The 18,772-nt window shown below is 37.8% G+C and overlaps 1 protein-coding gene across 3 annotated transcripts in view; it reads left to right on the top strand.

Moving 5' to 3' along the window:
• LOC145674391 (uncharacterized) overlaps positions 1–18,772 on the top strand; it is a 90,772-nt gene that overhangs the window by 52,516 nt on the left and 19,484 nt on the right. For all 3 annotated transcript variants that reach the window (XM_081744381.1, XM_081744380.1, XM_081744382.1), the window contains 3 exons: positions 1,997–3,796; positions 9,725–9,893; positions 15,042–15,240. In XM_081744381.1, coding sequence (XP_081600507.1) covers positions 1,997–3,796; positions 9,725–9,893; positions 15,042–15,240 — 2,168 coding nt within the window. The remainder of the gene's footprint in view (positions 1–1,996; positions 3,797–9,724; positions 9,894–15,041; positions 15,241–18,772) is intronic.

The raw sequence follows: 18,772 nt of genomic DNA, 5'->3' as shown, positions 1-18,772 counted from the left end.
TATACATACATGATATATATATCATGTAATATGGTTGTTAGTAGAACATTGATATACAGGGTGTCCCACAAAGGGGTTTACACTTTGAATTTTAATAACTCGAACCAAAATAAACAAAACATGATTTTTTTTTAGTCACAAAGGTGTTCAAAACAATACTGATAATATTGTAATGTGTGGAATATGTTTACGATGTCCTCCATTGGTAGCAATATGTCGTCGGCAGTGCTGTGAAACAGACCGACAGACATGTGATTTGGTTTCCATTGGAATGGATTCACAGGCAGTCTCAATCGCCTCTCTCATGGAATCCAGCATACGTGGTTTTGTGGCGTAGAAAATGTTCTTCTGAGTTCCCCACAGAAAGAAGTCTAACGGCGTTAGATCGAGAGTTCTGGGGGATGTTAGACACTTCCTCGTCTGCCTATCCACCTCTTAAATATTTTAACTAGATGGTAATGTGGTAGTGCGCTGTCTTGTTAAAAAGAAAATCTTCATCCCTGTAAAGTTGATAAACAGCTGGCACATTTTTTTTTCTGCAACATGTTAAGGTACTCTATACCTGTCACTGTTCTTTGAAAAAATAATGGCCTGACAAGGCCTCTGACAGACAAACCACACCACACTGTAGCCCAGAAGAGTAACAGCTCGTTCTTCCATAACATGGGAATTCTCACTTGCCCAGTACACACAGTTGTGACGATTGATAGTTCCATTCAATTTAAAAGCCTTCTCATCAGACCAAAAGACTGAAAACCAGTCAACTGTTTATTATCGGAAATCCGTTCACAAAGTTGGATACGCCTTTCCGGATCGTCCTCATTGATTGCGTAAAGCAATCTGGAAATGTAGGGTTTCCATTTGCTTGCTTTAAAATGCAGTGCCCCCGCTTGATTTGCTTGTACATGGTGCACGCGTAGCTTGCTCTGTGGACTTCTGAGGGGACCTTGTGAAAGTTTCTAATACTGCTTCAACCCTCTTTCGTCCGCTACTGATTTCTCCCTGCCACTCCATCCCTTCTTCAGATCACACACAATTACTTCCCTCTCAAACATGTCGCGTAATTTCATAATTGTTACACGTGATGGTGGCTCAGTATCAAATTCTCCCCGCCATCGTCTCTTCATTTTTTTTTTTTTTTTCATGTTTTCACATTTCCAGAAACACGTTAAAATCTACTCTCGTTGATCAAAGAAAAAGCTCTCAGCCATCTTGCCAATTACTTGTCGCTACTGCAACGGAACTGAAAATAAAAGAAAAATAAAGCAAATTATAATGGCTAAACACACTAGTCATGAGAGCGCCAAATAATAACAATTTGATCTAGTTATCTTTCATACCTTCTCTGTTATCAACATTCAAACAGTGTAAACCTCTTTGTAGGGACAGACTGTGTATGAAATATGAACAAAATTATGAGAACCGTTTTCGAGAAAATTGCAAATTTTTATTTTCAGTAAACTATCCTTATTTTCGGGAATAGGAAGAGAATTAGAAAATGTCCCTAGAAAATCTTATAAACACCGTATGTTTTAAATTTGATCTCAATACATTGAACGGTATGGCTGCTAGACGAGTGAACATCTTTACATCGAGACAAACGGACGGACGAACAGACATCCAGAAATCCGCTTTTTGGGCATGTAGAGCCATAAAACTTGTAAATCCGCTGAAATCTCGAATTTAGGTTTTTTCATGATTACCATACTTTCTTTTCTTTTATCGACACTCAAAAGTAAAGAGAGAAAAATCATAAAATAGACAAAATTTCTTTTCCTTTCTTCAAACAGCCGGCACTTTTGCATCTCGAGTAGAGAAAGAAAGACCTCCCCCAATATAGCTGTTGTTATTACTTGTAGTACTTACATTTACTATGTTTCTCCTAATTTTACGCCTTTTCTCTCTTTTTTTTTCAGTGCTCTTATGTAATACTTTTACTTTGGTGTAGTTTTTTTTTCCTCACTTGGACTAATATCAGATATTTTGTTTCTTGTAGGTCCAAGAAGGCGAGATAGACCAGTCGTTGTCTGAGGATGAATCGATGGAGGACTCGGACGGCATGTATGGTGAGAACTTCAACACATTGAAGAAAGGGCCTGGATGGTCGGATGTCAGCAGTGGCTGTGACAACAAGCACATAATCCCAATAGACCCTCCGCCAGAGTTTCAAGACAGTCCACCGTCGCCAGTGAATACGATCACGTCTCTGGATTCCAAAAATGGCTGCAAACTTCAGTCCAAAGGCAAATCAGTGCTCGAATATTTATATATTGAGAAGTTTGCGTCGAAATTAGTAGCTGTGATTCTGGAGGAGGCATTATCCATATCGTGTAAAGTTACTTGGTCCATCCAATGCTCGCAAGACTGTCACCCGCATATGCTGGGCTGTGACTTGCGCAGTTGTGGCGACAGTCCGCAACTGTGTTGGACTCCAGAACTACCGTTTAGTCCGTGTCATCGCCCCTGTTCCAGAAACTCTCTCACCTCTAGGCTGTCAATTTCCCATAGTTCATTAGCAGTCCCCACCAAAGTCGATGATTCCAGTTTTATCACATCGGCAGTATCGCATGATATACTGCTGACTTCAGCGAGTGAACTTACTACAAGTGAAATAAGTGATATATACAATGTCCCATTCGATAGTGATATTTACGCTGTCCCAATTGATGTTGTGAGACCAGAGGATAGGAACAGCTGTATACCAAAGAACCCCCCTCCTCCCCCACAGAGGCCCAAACGACGCCACCATCGAAAGCGACGACGACATGCCTCTAGTAGTTCTCAGTCGGAAATGGAGAAATTTATCGCGTCCCAACAGTCAAGCGGCATACTGTCAAACAAAGCTAGCCAGGGAGCTTTAGTATCTAGTCACGGTCAGGTCAAGTCACATAATATTCTTCCAGTGCGTTTGTCAAGTGCAGCGTCCGAAGTTTCCGAGATAGCTAAGCGTCACAGTGTACCTGCCACAACTACTGCTCGTCATTCCGGTCAGGTGAGGCCAAGCACAGAATGTTCAGGCAGTGGGGAACCGATTCACATGACTTTGCAGGAAGTAAGACAGTATTTACAAAATCTATATTCAAGTTCTAGTGATTCCTCTGCAGATAAGAAGACACCCGTTCACGAAGTTCATATTCGAGCGGAGAAAACAACGGAAAATGGTGATGCTAATATTGCACGAAATGTTCTTGATGAAGATTTCAGCGGGAAGTGTAGCTCACGAATAATTAGTAGTGCGAAAAGCAAAAAAGCCAAAGAAGTTGAACAAACGAAGGAAACAGCGGACAGTAGCTCAGTGGATAAAGAACGGCATAAAAAATCGCAAGGACGTCATCACAGTTTCTCGTCAAACTTAAAGCAAACTTTGTGTAACATCTTCCGGTTCCGAAAAACTCCATCACCAGATCCTGTGTACGGGAAACATGACTCTAAACCGTCTGACGAGCAGTCCAAGAGTACAGGTATTTCGGTTTCCTGTACTGGTGCGTCTAACTTACCCAACGGAGCTGCAGGCACAGCGCTGTCCCATATCGAAGAATCTGTCTCCCACCCTAGCAGTAGTAGTAAGCCACCGTTCTCTAATCGCGCCCTTCCACCATTGCCTCCTGATCCAGCACCCACCCCACCACCTCCGCCGCTTCCCCCACCACCGGTAAGTGAAGTGGGGCCGTTGAGTGGGGATTCTGCTGCCGCACCTCCTGTGGAAGTGTGTGGTACGCAGAGCGAAGAGATTGAGGAACCTCAGGAAGAAGAAACGAACAGAGCTTTTGCCTCCAGCATTCAGAAGGTGAAAGATGTAAGTACCTTCACCTATGAGTAGGAACTGTAAACAAATGCTGTATACGTAGTACTTTCTGTATAAAATTTGGACTATCCAGTAGTCGGCGTTTACTGGTTGAGCTTTTTGCGAGTGTAGGTGGGGTATCATATTACTGGCAAGTCTCGGAGGGCCAAGCTGATTCATTTCGGTAACTAAATTGACATGATTAAAAATATTAATATAAAGTTTAGTATAAGTCAATATGTTCATTAAAAAATAAATAAATAAACTTTCAAGAGAAACGGCTATCATCAACAGCAGCGATTCTTCTCTCAGAACATCCACTGCAGTATTAATCACGTCTCATGCCATTAAGTTTGAAAACCTTACTAGTATAGAAATACTTACCGGGAGCATTCTGCCATAAACAAAAACAAATTGAATTGTGCATGTCATCTTAAACATTACATAAAAAAGGTTACAGCTCAGTAAATCTGCACCATTTTGTTTAAGTTACCAGCAATTTCAAGTTGAACGCTATTTCTAACTCTCAAGAAAAGGGTACAATATTATCAAACATTCAAATATTCTTAATTTTTATATTTGTTAGAAACCATCCATTGAGGCAATTACGTTGTTTAATTTGTATCGGTAGTTCTCAGAATATAATTATCATTGTGATAGGATTAATACAGCAGTAGATGTTTTGAGAAAAGAATATCACCACTGATGACGATGAAAGTTTCCATTGAAAATTCTGGAAATTATATAAAAGTATTGGCATATACCAAAGTTTAAATTTAATTATCGTAATTCCGTATATCAGGGTTCATAGTGTCATTTTTTTTAACTGAAAGTTCTTTTTTTAAGTTTGTCACTAAAAGTTACTTTTTGGGGGGTTAAAGTCATTTTTTTCATGTGATTTGTGTTTTACATTGGCAATTTTCTAAGAAATATATTATAAAAATGGAAAAAGGCAGAAACTTATTACTCTTTTGAAAACGTCAGTACGTGCCATGTGCAGTTGCGCTCCCACATGTAAACCAAGTCAGTTTTATTCTCACTTCAGCCTTTTATTCTTTCTAAAGCCCAGTGGGTTGTTGGTGGGTGCTTAAGCTCTCAAGGTGGGTTTGAAAGCCCTTCTGTTTACAGTTTACTTTTATCCCTTTTTACACTTCCCTTTCTGTCTACCTGTTCAAAGTTTACTTTTCATTGTATGCGGAATGTTGGAAGAAGGCCAACCAATCATGTGGTTCCAAGACAGAATTTGTAACAAACCAATTTACAAGCCAATATTTTATTACCTGTTAATGGTAATGTAGATGCTACATATTAATTACATTACTTTAATTTTGTTTTACTTTTTGGACATAATGAAAATATAGAAATTTGCCTTACCCCATCCAGATCAAGTTGAAATACAAAACCGTGCAAAGTATGTATCAAAACACAAGTAATTCAGTTTTTTTATTAGCTGACAAACTTAAGTAAAATAACTTTTAATCTTAACATGTTAAAACATTACTTATTTCAGCTATGATCCAGCCCTATTTTGGTTGAAAGAAAAGTATAATATTCAATTTATGTCCAAGTTTGGCATAAAAATTTACTTTTTGATGAGATTTTGGTCACTTTTTTATGTCTTTGGTCACTTTTCAACTATTAGAAGAGACCAAACCACTATGACCCCTGGTATATTCATGACAATTTTTTCTGTTGAGAATAAGTATGAAAGTGGGATGCGTCTTAAGTACAGATACACAGATATTAATTATTTCAATTTCAATAATGTTCCCGATTCTGTGTTGTTTGATGTATTCCTTGTTTCCCTACTGCGTGCAGGGGGTGAGTATTCTGCTTTAAAAAAAAAAAAAAAAAAAAAAAAAGTCGCTTGCTTTCAAAAAGAAGACGACGATGACTCAGAAGGCAACGTATACCAGAGATTACACAGAAATATACAAGAATGTACAAAATGCTATTGTGAATGTTGTAACGATTATTTGTTACAAATATTCACAAAAAATAGTTTATAAGATGCAGTTAAAATATTTTTTCCTTAAAATTGAATACAGAGTATGGGGTGCATCTCATACAGGGCGTATCAAAAGTCCGGGGCAATAGAGCAATTTGCTCACAAATAAAGATACGAGAAAATACAAAGAGAGAAAATTGTAGGAAATAGATGGTTTTTAATCTAAGAGGTCGGAATTTTTCTAATCGCATTTCCTATTTGGGTTCCACACTGGTAAGACACTCTACGTTTAATGAAAAAGCAACGTTTCCAGCTTAAGAGGCTGTTTGAACCGAACGTAAGTGCACCCAAAAATAACACGGTGAACATGCTCATTGTTGTGTCTGGGATCCTAGGAAACTTGAAATCCGCATCCCAGCAATGCTGTGTTGTTGGTATGGTAAGGGCCCAAGGGAATAGCCTGATAAACTCGCAATTTTTTAAATTTATTTTTTTTATTATTATTATTATTATTGTTATTTACCATATGGCACCTTACCAGTGTAGAGCCCAAACGGCTGGTACGATTGGAATAAATCCACCATTTTAGATTGAAAGCAACTTATTTTCCAACAACTTTCTCCTCTTTCCATTTTTCTATGCCATGGAAAACAGAGACTAAAATCCTTGTAAGGAAAGGTGTAAGAGTAATGTGCTTATGTTGAATTTTACGTTCAAGTTACGTTGCTAGTTTCATTACCAGAGTCTGTGAAACATCATATTTTTGATGCACCATGTTGATATATGAGATTATTTTAATTTTTAAGGTTTTAATTTGGGGGCGCATTGCGAGAGATTTAATAATTAAATTTTATGAATTAAAAGAGTTTTGACAGCTTAATTTAGAGTGTGAATTTACTGTTTGTGTTTGTTAACGAATTGTTTTATGCACTTGGAAAGCTTAGCACAAACAGATTTTTTTGACACATACCTGGTAAGTTTTAATGAGGTTGAATTTTTTAATTTTATGTTTTTGATTATTGCTTAACTTTGGCCTTGATTTGGTCTGTGTCAAATATGAAAGTAGGAGGGGAGAAAATAGAACAAGTGAATAGTTTTCGATATTTGGGTAGTATTCTTAGTAATAACATGAAGTGCGAACGTGAAATAAAAGCAAGGATAGGAATGGCGAAAGAAGCCTTTAGGAGGAAGAAAAGTCTCTTTTGTGGGACCCTGAATAAAGAGTTGAGAAAAAGACTCATAAAATGCTTCGTGTGGAGTGTTGTACTGTACGGGGCGGAAACGTGGACATTACGTAAAGGTGATGAAAATCGACTGGAAGCCTTCGAAATGTGGGTGTGGAGAAGAATGGAAAGAATTAGTTAGGTCGAGCGGAAAACGAATGAGAGAGTGTTAGAAATGGTGGGTGAAAAAAGAAACTTTTAGATATTATTAGGAAGAGGAAGTAAACTGGTTGGGACATTGCCTAAGAAGAGATTGTATCATGAGAGACGTCCTAGAGGGTATGTTGGCGGGAAAGAGAGGGAGGGGGCGAAGGAGACTATAATTAATGGATGATATAAAAGCAGAAAGATCATACGCGAAGACGAAGAAGTTAGCGGAGGACCGTGGAGCATGGAAGCTTCTCAGCTGCGGCAAGTGACCTGCCAATAAAGGCAGAATACCTATGATGATGATGATGATGATGATTGGCCTTGATATAGTTTTAGTTGGTGGTGAATTATTACCTCGAAGACAGAGTACTGATGACTAGTAATTTTTTACTAGTCGTATAGTGGTTATGCTGAACACTTACTGTTTCGGCGATGTCAAACTTGTAAGGAGTAGAGACGTTTTTTGTTACGTCCATGATGACCATGGACAGAGATTTTATATTTAAGTATTCCTGTGCTGAACTAACTCTATGATTGTTTTTAAATTGCATGAATATTTAAATTGCACTGCCTTTTTTTTTGAAATTACCTAATATTTTATATTAGGACCTTTGCTGAAATTTATAATTTAAAAGCTCGTGGACGTGACGTAAAACCAGGTGCAGTAATAAAAGTATTTTGAGTTCGGGTTCCAAAAGTTTTAGAACAAATTTTGGAATTTAAAAAGATAGAAGTATGTTTGTGCCTTTCTTTGTAAGTTAAATTATGTAAGTAGAGCGCATAACACAAATTCACAGACATGATTGTATAACAGATTTTACATGGTGATCTAATTTTTTTAGATACAGTTGTTTATAAGTGAACTTATTTTTGTATTTTTTTTAATTTTATAAACTAAAAATGAGAATTAGATTTAATTTGAAAATAAAATTTAAGATTGGTACTATTACAATATACATAAATATGGAGCATTTCTTACAGTAATTAATCCTTTTTTAAAAAAAAATTTAACTGATTAATCATTATTTATAAAATGAATTATTTACAAGCCTAGTAATGAAATTAATTTGAATAAGAAGTAAGAAGGGAGAAGGTCATAAGCTCATTGGATTTGTTGGATTTGAATGTAGTGTTATATGTATAATACTTTTAATAGCGAGACTATATGAGACTTGGACCTACAGCTTAACATGGGGTCCGAACTACATGAGCTCCTACCGGGAATCGAACTCGGGTCTTCCGCCTCAGAGACGTGTAAGGTAACAATACGAGGTCCATTCAAGGTATAATATCTCCAACTTTTTTTTTTTTTTTTTTTAAAGACTGGTAACATATAGAAATGTGCTGTTTATTTTAAAATATGCGAGCGCTCGTTGTCAATGCATGACAGAGATGGCAACACCGTACAGCACACAGAACTCTAGCGGCAGCAGTGAGAGTGATGACTGTTTTTGATACTCGTAAAATGGCGACGTTTTCATTACAAGAACAGCGTACAATCATTTGTTTTCTCCATTTACGTGGTGTGACACCGTTAGAAATTCATCGCCAGTTGAGTGGAACATGTGATGATAGTGTCATGGATGTGTCTAATGTGCGTTCGTGGGTGCGACAGTTCAAAGAAGGCAGAACGTCGTGTGACTACAATCCAAGACAATCCTGGCCTTGCACAAGCCGATCTAACGACAGTGTGTACAGATCCCACGGAAACTTTGGAGTCGACGTGTTCCACGCTCACTCGGCGATCCTCCAAAACAACTTTCTCCACTTGTTCGATCACGTCGTCAGACCGGCTTGTGCGAGGTCGAGATTGTCCTGGTTCGTTGTCGTACGACGTTCGACGTTCTACCTTCTTTGAACTGTCGCACACACGAACGCACATTAGAAACATCCATGACACTATCATCACATGTTCCACTCAACTGGCGATGAATTTCAAGCGGTGTCACACCACGTAAATGGAGAAAACAAATGATTGTACGCTGTTCTTGTAATGAAAACGTCGCCATTTTACGAGTATCAAAAACAGTCATCACTCTCACTGCTGCCGCTAGAGTTCTGTGTGCTGTACGGTGTTGCCATCTCTGTCACGCATTGACAACTAGAGCTCGTGTATTTTAAAACAAACAGCACGTCTCTATCTGTTACCAGTCGTAAGAAAAAGGAAATGGAGGTATTGTAACTTGAATGCGCCTTGCATGACCACAAGGGAGTCCTCAAACTCACTAGGAAAAAATATTGCTGTAGCAGTACTTTGTCAAACCTAATTAGAGTTTTCAAATGCAGTTTTTTTTTCCTCAATACTTTACGGTAGCAGTATCTTATGGATAAAGAAAGATACTGTATTTCTTTTTGGCAAATGCCTTTAAGTAGTGTCTTTAAAATTCTACCTGTTCCCCAACAGTGTAGTCCACACTGTTGTTAGTTGAAGCACTTTCTAGTCATTCGAGTAATTTTTTTTTTTTTTTTTTTTTTTTAACTAATGTATTCTGTCACTTCTAAACTAGCATAATTGGACCCGACACTACATACAAATCCAAATGTAAACATATTTTTAATAGATTGAAGTATTTAGAACTTATTTGCGTACTAACGAATGCATTGTACTTTGTGTTCTAGTATGGCTGGTACTGGGGTCCAATATCAGGAGAAGCCGCAGAGAAGGTTCTGTCCAATGAGCCAGATGGTTCTTTTATTGTTCGTGATAGCAGTGATGACCATTATATATTTTCTCTCACGTTTAAATTAAATGGATGTGTGAGACATGTGAGAATTGAACATGATCAGGGTAAGAGCATTTTATTTCATACGTTTAGCCAGACCATGATTGTTTTGTTTTTCACTCTGGCATTTGTTTCAGGTGGAAAAATTCTTCTCGAATACATTATTTCATATTTTATTAACAGGATCATAATTTGGTTGGTTTAAAAATTACTGAAAATCATCTACGGAATGTCATGTGTGTGTGTGTGTTTTGTGCCAAACATTTGATCTGTTGGTTCTCAGAGGCCCGTTTTGTAGAAATTGCAAGTGTTATAAATATTTCTTCAAGTAAAATGCGAGACATGTTCGGTAGTTAAGTTTCTCCCGATCGTTCATACAATATGTACCAATTATTTATTTTTCAACAATATGTGTAAGGATACAGAATGTAGGACATTTTTTTTTTTTTTTTTCACATAGTCGTCGCCAGCATCCACATTTTATTCAATATCTGTACCAGTGTCCGAATCCTGTATCATGCTTATTTTGAATTTTTTGATTGAGGGGAGAAAGCGTGTGCTACATTGAAGTGATTCTTGATTCAATTCTGTCTTGCTGTGATAAACCCACGTTTCATCTCCTGTCCTAGTATGATACAGAAACGCGTCCCCTTCCTCTTTGTTTTGTGAAACAGTTTTCTATGGCTCACAGATACAACAAAATTGGCGTGTTCCGTTACATACAGTATCTGTATTAACTTTCGACTTTTTCTATAGTTTCCCCAAATTGGTGTATGCAGGCTGTGTAGTACTGTGTTACTCCGTAAATTAGCCCAAACTGCTGTATAGGAGTAATACCGTGTATCTCTGAAAATAAGCCCTAGCATAATTTTACTAATATAAGCCCTATCCCGGAAACACCCAGTGGTTGAAGGGCTCAAATTGAATTACCTAATAGTACGTTAGTTCTTTTTCTATGTGGAGTTAGCTACTACAAAGTCACATTTTTATCTGTATGTTACTATTGGTTATACCATACTTTCATTGTTATTATCCCGATTAACCTTTCAACAAAACTTACTTTGCATCTTTTCGTTACAGTCAGAGAGCATATTAATAGCGGTTGCGCTCCAAGTTGCCAAATGTGTCGCATTTTGCAGGTTAAATCCGCGTTTCGCTTTGAGTGACATGGAATGACGAATAATCCTTGATTAAAATGTAAGAAATTCATTGTTACCAGTACAGAGCAATTTGTAGATTGTTGTACTTGATAAAATAAGAGCCTCTCTTGAAGGAAAAAAAAAGTTAATATAAAACTTGGTCTTACTTTTGAGAAAAACACGGTATGGCTCCACTGCTAACAAAATGTTGAAAGTAGTTGAATGTAGAGAGTGTTGGGAAAGATCACCAAAGGAATCCTTACACGAAAGCATGAAAGAAATATAGACCAATATTGGTGCATAAATGCGTCATTCCGGAGCTATAGTCCATCGAAGATTAAGCAGAACGACAAAATGGTCATAACTCGATAAGGATTAAGAGTTAGATTTCTGGGCTTTTGGTATCTATGGCCATGGTAACCCGTCACACATATGAGGGATGATGTCCCTCGGCGATCGCACTGCCCAGGGAATTGGAGAGGAAGAAAAGAGTGGGGAAGGAAGAAAACGGCTTGAAGTTATTGTGTAAGATACCATCCCAGCATTTTCGTGGTATGTATGAGGAAAACCTCAGTCAGGATAGTGTTCCCACCGGGAATCGAACCTAGGACTGCTGGCACCAAAGGCGAGAGCGTTAGCGACTACGCTACGCGCGGCCACATTCGAGGACGAAATGTCGGTTGGAATAACTTAGTGCTTATTTCGAGCCTAGGTGTGGAAAATGCACCATGAACGGTCCTTTCATCCTGTAATAGCGCCAAGCAACATGTTCGATCGTTATATGCTGCGCTTGCATGTTTTTTTGTCCACTTCTTGGATACCAGTCTGTCCACGTCAGTGCACAGAGATTTTGGACCTCTGTCCTCCCTGTGTGAAATTTCTTGCGCCTTGTCCCTATCACATTGTTTCCGACACCATTACGTCTTCAGGTATTACTTCCTTCAAAATGTTTGAGACCGCTTCATGTCGCGCTTCTCGTTTGTCCGTAATTCGATGTCACACATGTCACTTTCCTACGTTTGCGACATCTTGTAACTCGGGCATGACACCTACTTTCACCGTGTGTCGCATAAACATATTTCTCTGATTTCATGTATAGAATCTCCCAAGCGTTGTAATGTGTATTTTGTTACGCGCTGTGTAATGCCTTGATAATATCCTCGTCATTCTGCAAGTTTAAGATTTGTTTTCGGCTAGCTGGGGGCTTCGCACTTTTTTTTTTTTTTTTTTTTTCATTTCTGCTTTTTGTTAAAAACACTTTTTCATGTTTTCTCTACGATAAATAATAAGGAAGTTATAAATGTTTTAAATTTTAAAACTGCCGCCATTTTGAAACAAGATGGCGTATGAAAAAATGATCGAAATAAGAGTTGTAGAGATCCCTGTTACGGACCTTTTATATTTTCAGATGCCCGCCATTTTGAATCAAGATAACGGATGTAGCTGACCCTAATTGAAACCAAGTAAATACGTAAAATGTATAATCTGGGTATGATCAAAATTGCAAACGCTAGCGTGTCAAGAAGATTCATTATACCCATATATACGGTCAGGGCCGGCTAAGCACAACCTAAGGACGCCAGAGAGCGCTTTTCGCTTATGAAAAGATTAAAATTTTCACTAGAGTTATAAATCTGTTAGCCTCACCCATTTTAGACGGCGTCGTTCTTTGTGTGTAAGTCACAAATGATACTTGCCAAATATTTTGAAAAAGATTAGCCATTGTATTTTGTCCACAATGTTGTTATTTGACTTCGTATACAACGCCGTTTCTGTTAATATTGCCTCGAGCGCAAGAGGGGGAAATGCAGGTTCGAGCGTACTCATAGCTACATTTATTTATATTTGACTGTAATTTCCCTGTTAGTGTATTTAGTCTGTTTTAGTGAATTTTCTATCACATTCCCCTCCCTCCTTATATACCAAAACTCTGATAATTCGGGCTTTTCTTGTTGGTTACACCATAAAGCCTAAAACTCCACAAAATTTCAAGATACTGCAGCTGCGGGAAGTATATACACATTTTGAAGTGTGGAAGTAGACCCATTTAAAATACATGGGGTCGAATTGTGATACCTCCATAGAAATCCCTGAAAACAGACTTCTTTTATTTTTTACGATTTTCTTGTTTATTAGTTTCAAAAACCTACTAACATATCAAGTTTTGAGTTTTCTATTCCAAGTAGAAATGCCCAAACTTTTAACTTTTCCATTCTAAAATTAATCCATTTAAATGAATAACATGGGGAATTTTTTCTTCTTCCTTTTAGAACCCCTAGAATCTAAAAATATTCACTTTTGGCAGTTTTTATGTGGATTAGTCCCGTGAGGCTTCAAATATGACAGATATCATCCTTATAGCCTACTGGAAGCGTCTAATAATTATGCAGTGTGAAAGGTGTACCGAATAAATAACGTGGGGTAGATTTTTCAGACTAGAGTAAAACCCCACCAAAGTTAGATTTTCATTTTTATTTATTTATTGTGATTTACTTACATAACGCTATCAGAAACGTACAAACATACCAAATTTCAAGTTGTTCTTCCAGTGTCATTTACCGTAAACATGACGTTTAACGTTCAGACTAACGCTAATTTACATAACATGGGAATGTCGTCATCCTCCTTTTCACTTCTTGAACATGTAATATATATATATATATATATATATATATATATATATATATATATATATATATATATATACTTTTAACAGTTTTTCTGTTGGTTTTATCTCCTAAATGGCTATAAGCATGTCAAATTTCAACTTTCCACGAAAGCACCTATCTATGATTTTATGTCTGTGAGTCATTTAGTTTATGTAGCTTTAAGCGTTATAGAAAATGAGTCTATTGTCTCCTTGACAACTTTGCTCAGGGTGCATAATCTAGGGTTCGATTTCCGGTGACGTTGCATAGTTTTTGGTGTTGATTGAACGTTATAGGGCAATTGGGGAGCTTAAAGGTGTGTGATGAAAGAATACAGTGAATAATTTTATTGAAAACAAAGTAATTAAGCTTATATGAAATTTGATTTAATCTCGTTCAAAGTACTGTCCTTGGCTATCAATGCACTTATCCCAACGTTGGATCCATGACTGAAAGCATATCTGGAAGACTTCTCTTGGAAGGGCGTTCAGCTGCTCAATCGTGGTCCTCTTAATGTCAGGAATGGTGTCAAAAGAGTTTTCCTTTAAGCATTGTTTTAATTTTTGGGAAGAGCCAGAAGTCATATGGTGCTATGTCTGAAGAGTACGACGAATGTGGACAGACAAGAATATTTTTTCAGCCAAAAACTCGCGGATCAAAAGCAAGGTGTGGCACAGCACGTTTCCATGGTGAAGAAGGAAGCCATTTGCCCATTTAGTCGGCGGTTAAAATGCTTTTAACGAACCCATACGAGATATTTAATTCTTCGGAAAGCTCTCTAATAGTCATTCGCCTGTTTGAACAAATCATTTGTGACGCTTTGTGCACGTTTTCATGTGTTTTTGACGTCGAAGGACATCTTGATCGTTGCTCGTTTTGAACTGACTCCTTGCCGCTTTTGAATTGCTAATACCACTTGTAAACAGTCTTTAATACCACCGCTTCATCGCCATACACTGATTTTGACATTTCATGAGCTGTTTTGGTACTTTTTTGCAAGTTATAAAACTTAATGTTGGCGCGCCACAGACACTCTTTAACACGTCCTTACTCTTCTGCCTATGGAAGCCAACTTAACATGTCACAACTCGTTCAAACTCGACATTGACTGTACCAAAGGTTCAGGCTACTGGGCTTAGTAGTTGAAATGGATATAACATCGATAGATGGCACTGTGCGACTACATTCATCGTACTTTTTGGTCTTACCTTGTAAATATTCGTACAGAGCCAGAATTAAGGCGATGGAAGCAGATGTACTGACCACCATCACCCATCGAAAAGCTTTTTGGTAGTCCATAACCGTTGAGTGACTGTTTATACTAGTAGAATAGTTTCTACTTTCTTTATTATTATTATTATTGCTAATTATACTTTAGTCGTAGTACTATGTTCACTTATGCTTGTTTTATTATCTACTCATCTAGGTAATTTTAGTTTTGGAAGCTGCACAAAATTTAAGAGTCACACCATTGTCGAATTCATAGAAAATGCAGTTGAACATTCTCGCAGTGGAAGATATCTCTTCTTTCTTCATCGACGTCCTGTCCTTGGGCCAATGAGAGTGCAACTTTTACATCCAGTTTCTCGCTTTAAGCAAGTTCAAAGTTTACAACATATGTGCAGGTATGGTGATCACGTTTTATACTTTCCAAATATACAGTAAGTGACTTTAACCCTTTATTTGGCCTTGCTGCTTACAATCAGCACCGGTTTCTATTGCGTTATACGCACGAACGAACGATAACTTCGGTGATGGTTTAATCGGCATTACTGCTTTCGTACAGTATTCATATATGTGACTTGCGGATTACTTGTGTAGATAGTTGGGATCTTCGTCAACAGGGGACAGTGAAATTTAGATTTATTTCCCTAGTTCTGCGAAAGTTAGTTTTCTTTGTGGTTTCTTGGTCTGTTGGAAGATATTTCAACGCAACTACTACAAATTAGTCTTTCCGAGAAATACTCCTAATTATAATTGACCATGTAAGAGCAGTGTTCCTCATTAACAACATTGGGGGGGGGGGCGGTGAAAAATTCTCTATTTTCTTTCTCATTGGGCTTTTGTAGCACTGGTGCTTATGCTACTGAGGAGGGGGAGGCAAATATCTACGTATACACATTTGGTACTTTTTCAAGTAAAATATCGGGTCCGCGGTGCCTCAGTGATAGAGCGTTCTTCTGTGGTGTGCGGTGAATGTCTAAGTTGGAATAGGAGGTGAACCAGTCACAGAGGACGTTCTGGCTTAGAGGGTCGTACGCCGCTATTTTCAATTCAGTTTAAGAGATTGTGTAAGAAATATATTTTCAATAACCAGTTAGGCGCATCGGAAGAAAGGGTATAGTGGGATGGGGTCCACCCGCGGGCCGCCTGTTACACGTTGCTACTTGTAACAATTTATATTTACTTAAACTGTGTTCGGGTTAAATTCTGTTAAACGCCACCACGGTAAACGAAATCTAACCTAACAAAAGCTAACACAAACAAACGTCATAAATCATCATTGTTATGTATTTGTGCACCTTAATTTCGTGAGAATCTGGCAGGGGTTGGCGGGATTTATGACCTCTTTGTTCTTTTAATTAAATTATTTCAAACTGGATAATGGCGATATTGAACATCATTGTGGCTCTCAGTTTATTATTTGGGGTCATAGTTTACGCTAGACCGGCTTTATTATTTGTTGTTAAGGAATCTTAATCCGTCATTTGATCTTTGTTACGTAACAAGATTAATTATAAAAGCATTTTAATCTCCGCTCAATTGAAGCTCAAAAAAAGACAGGAACTGTTTGGCAATCGAATTTACTCTACATTGATGCCATTTAGTGTACAGTACCTTTCTCATTTTAAACGATTACAATTTTCCTTCAAGCCACCTGTTTGCTCACTGGTTCATATTAACTTGGTTGGCTTAAATAACTTAAACTAGTCTTACAGATCACTGACGAAAGCAACGTACGAGGATCATTCGGAAAGTAAAGAACGTTTTTGTATAAACACTTTAATAACTGATATACAAAGGCGAAATTTGTGTTACATACTATGTGATACTTAAGTTACTTTTCGGCATAGTCGCCGTGTAAATTTAAACACTTGTCATACCGTGGTACAAGTTTTTCTATGCCTTCGGCATACACAGTTGCCGCCAAACTGTTGAACCAATCACTAACAGCTTCTTTAAGTTCTTGAAATTTCAGGAAAGAATTCGTGCAGCCCATCAATAGTGAATCGCCTATCCTCTTGAATTTTCCGCTCAATTCTTCCTTTGAGTTCGTCAGTCAAAACAGAAAGCCGGCCCGAGCGTTCCTCATCGTGCACATTCGTCCGTCCGTCATTAAACATAATGCACTACTTACGAACTGATGCTTCATTCATTACATTTCCATACACCTCAGTGATTTGTCTATAAATTTCTATCGGACGCACTTTTCTTGCATTCAAAAATCTTATCACACTACGAACCTCACACTTGGCGGGATCAGTAATTGTATCGCACATTTTACAGTCGCACAGCGAAGCAATAACGGACCGTAGCGGATCGCAGCTGGTGTCAGACTGAGGCTAAAGCATGCCCAGGTCAATAACTCAGCGGCAGCGGGGGTGGGGGAACACGCGCTAGCGCAAAACGTTCTTTACTTTCCGAATGACCCTCGTATATTATAAAATAATAAATGTGCAACAGTTCCGCCACATAACTGAACATATTGCCTTCATCAGACATTGTAAAAACAAGAGGGAGTTGCATCTAAATATAACAGGATTCCAAAAACGGAGAAAAACCTAAAAGAACGGTTAAAACAACACAAAGACGATGCAAGATTACAAAGAGAAAGAAATGTCATTTTTAAACAAGTGAGAGACAGGGGACATAATATTAATTGGTGCGAGATTGAAGTGTTAGCACGGGAACAAAGGACGTTAATAAGAAAGTGGAAGGAGGCCAGATTCATTGAGAAAGAGGAAAGCTGTGTTATGAATTGGAATGCAGGACTTAAAATTGACGACGAACAATGGGGCAAATTATTGGAAAGACTTAATTTGTAGCTTAGTTTTCTGCCGGATCAGGGAGGTAAAGGGACTTGTGGTGTTTAGTTTCACTTTGTCAACTTGTGTTATGATTGGTTGAATCCGTTCTGATCAGCCAATCAGCGTTCGGAACCACTTTCTCGGATTGTTATATTTCGATGCAACTCCCACTTCTTTTTACAGTGTCTGATGAAGCCAATATGTTCAGTTAGTTGGCGAAACTGTTGCACATTAATTATTTTCAAATAAATGTTGCTTTGCTCAGCAATTTGTATTTGGAGTTCAACATAGTTTGCTATGACAATTAACAAAGCATAACGACAAATATTGAGCACGTTGGTGTTAATTTGTTAAATGCTGTGTTCGTTTATTGAAAACTCTCAATATACACCTCTAGACAACATTAAAATGTATTATCCGTTATATTATTTACCTCAACACAATGTTGAATGCAACAGTCCTTGAGTAATTGGAACTGGGAAAATTACACTTTTTAACAAATGACATGTAAACAATTACAGCTTTTATGTAAACGTAATTTTAACTCTTTTAACTTCTAATATAGAGCAAGACAAAAGCTCTGGCGGAACAGCTAGTAACTTTTACCTTAAAAAAAAAAATGTTTTTAAAAAAGTCGAATCAGGAAGCAGTCGATTTTTTTTTTAACAAAAATGTTTCAGAAAAAAACTTTACAATTCTTTGACGTAGAATCCGAAACCGCGATATAATGAACATGCTACGTTGCCATTTACCTGGACCAACAACATAAATGAATAAATTTACTGTCTTTTACGCTAGCGTGTCGGTGGCCAGGCCCCATTTCAAACAGTAATTTAATTCACTTACATTGTGGGTCCAGGTGAATGGCAATGTTGCATTTTCATTTAACATTGGGCGCATAAAGAGTGTACAGCCCAAACGGCTCGTCAGATTTAAACAATTCCTTCACTTGAGATTGAAAACATCATATTTGGAGACGGTTTCCCCTCTTACATTTTGTTGTAACTGATAATTACAGAGTTGCCCTATGTCAGGGGACTTTTGATCGTGGGCTCTATCTAAATCTTAAGCTGATTTCTCACAGAATATTGCAAGAGATAGAGAGAAACATGAATAAGACAATATGAAA

The sequence above is a fragment of the Thermobia domestica genome, chromosome 17 (assembly GCF_964235325.1).
Source record: "Thermobia domestica chromosome 17, izTheDome1.hap1.1, whole genome shotgun sequence".
Lineage (NCBI taxonomy): Eukaryota > Metazoa > Arthropoda > Insecta > Zygentoma > Lepismatidae > Thermobia > Thermobia domestica.
This window is presented reverse-complemented; position numbering and strand designations above follow the sequence as displayed.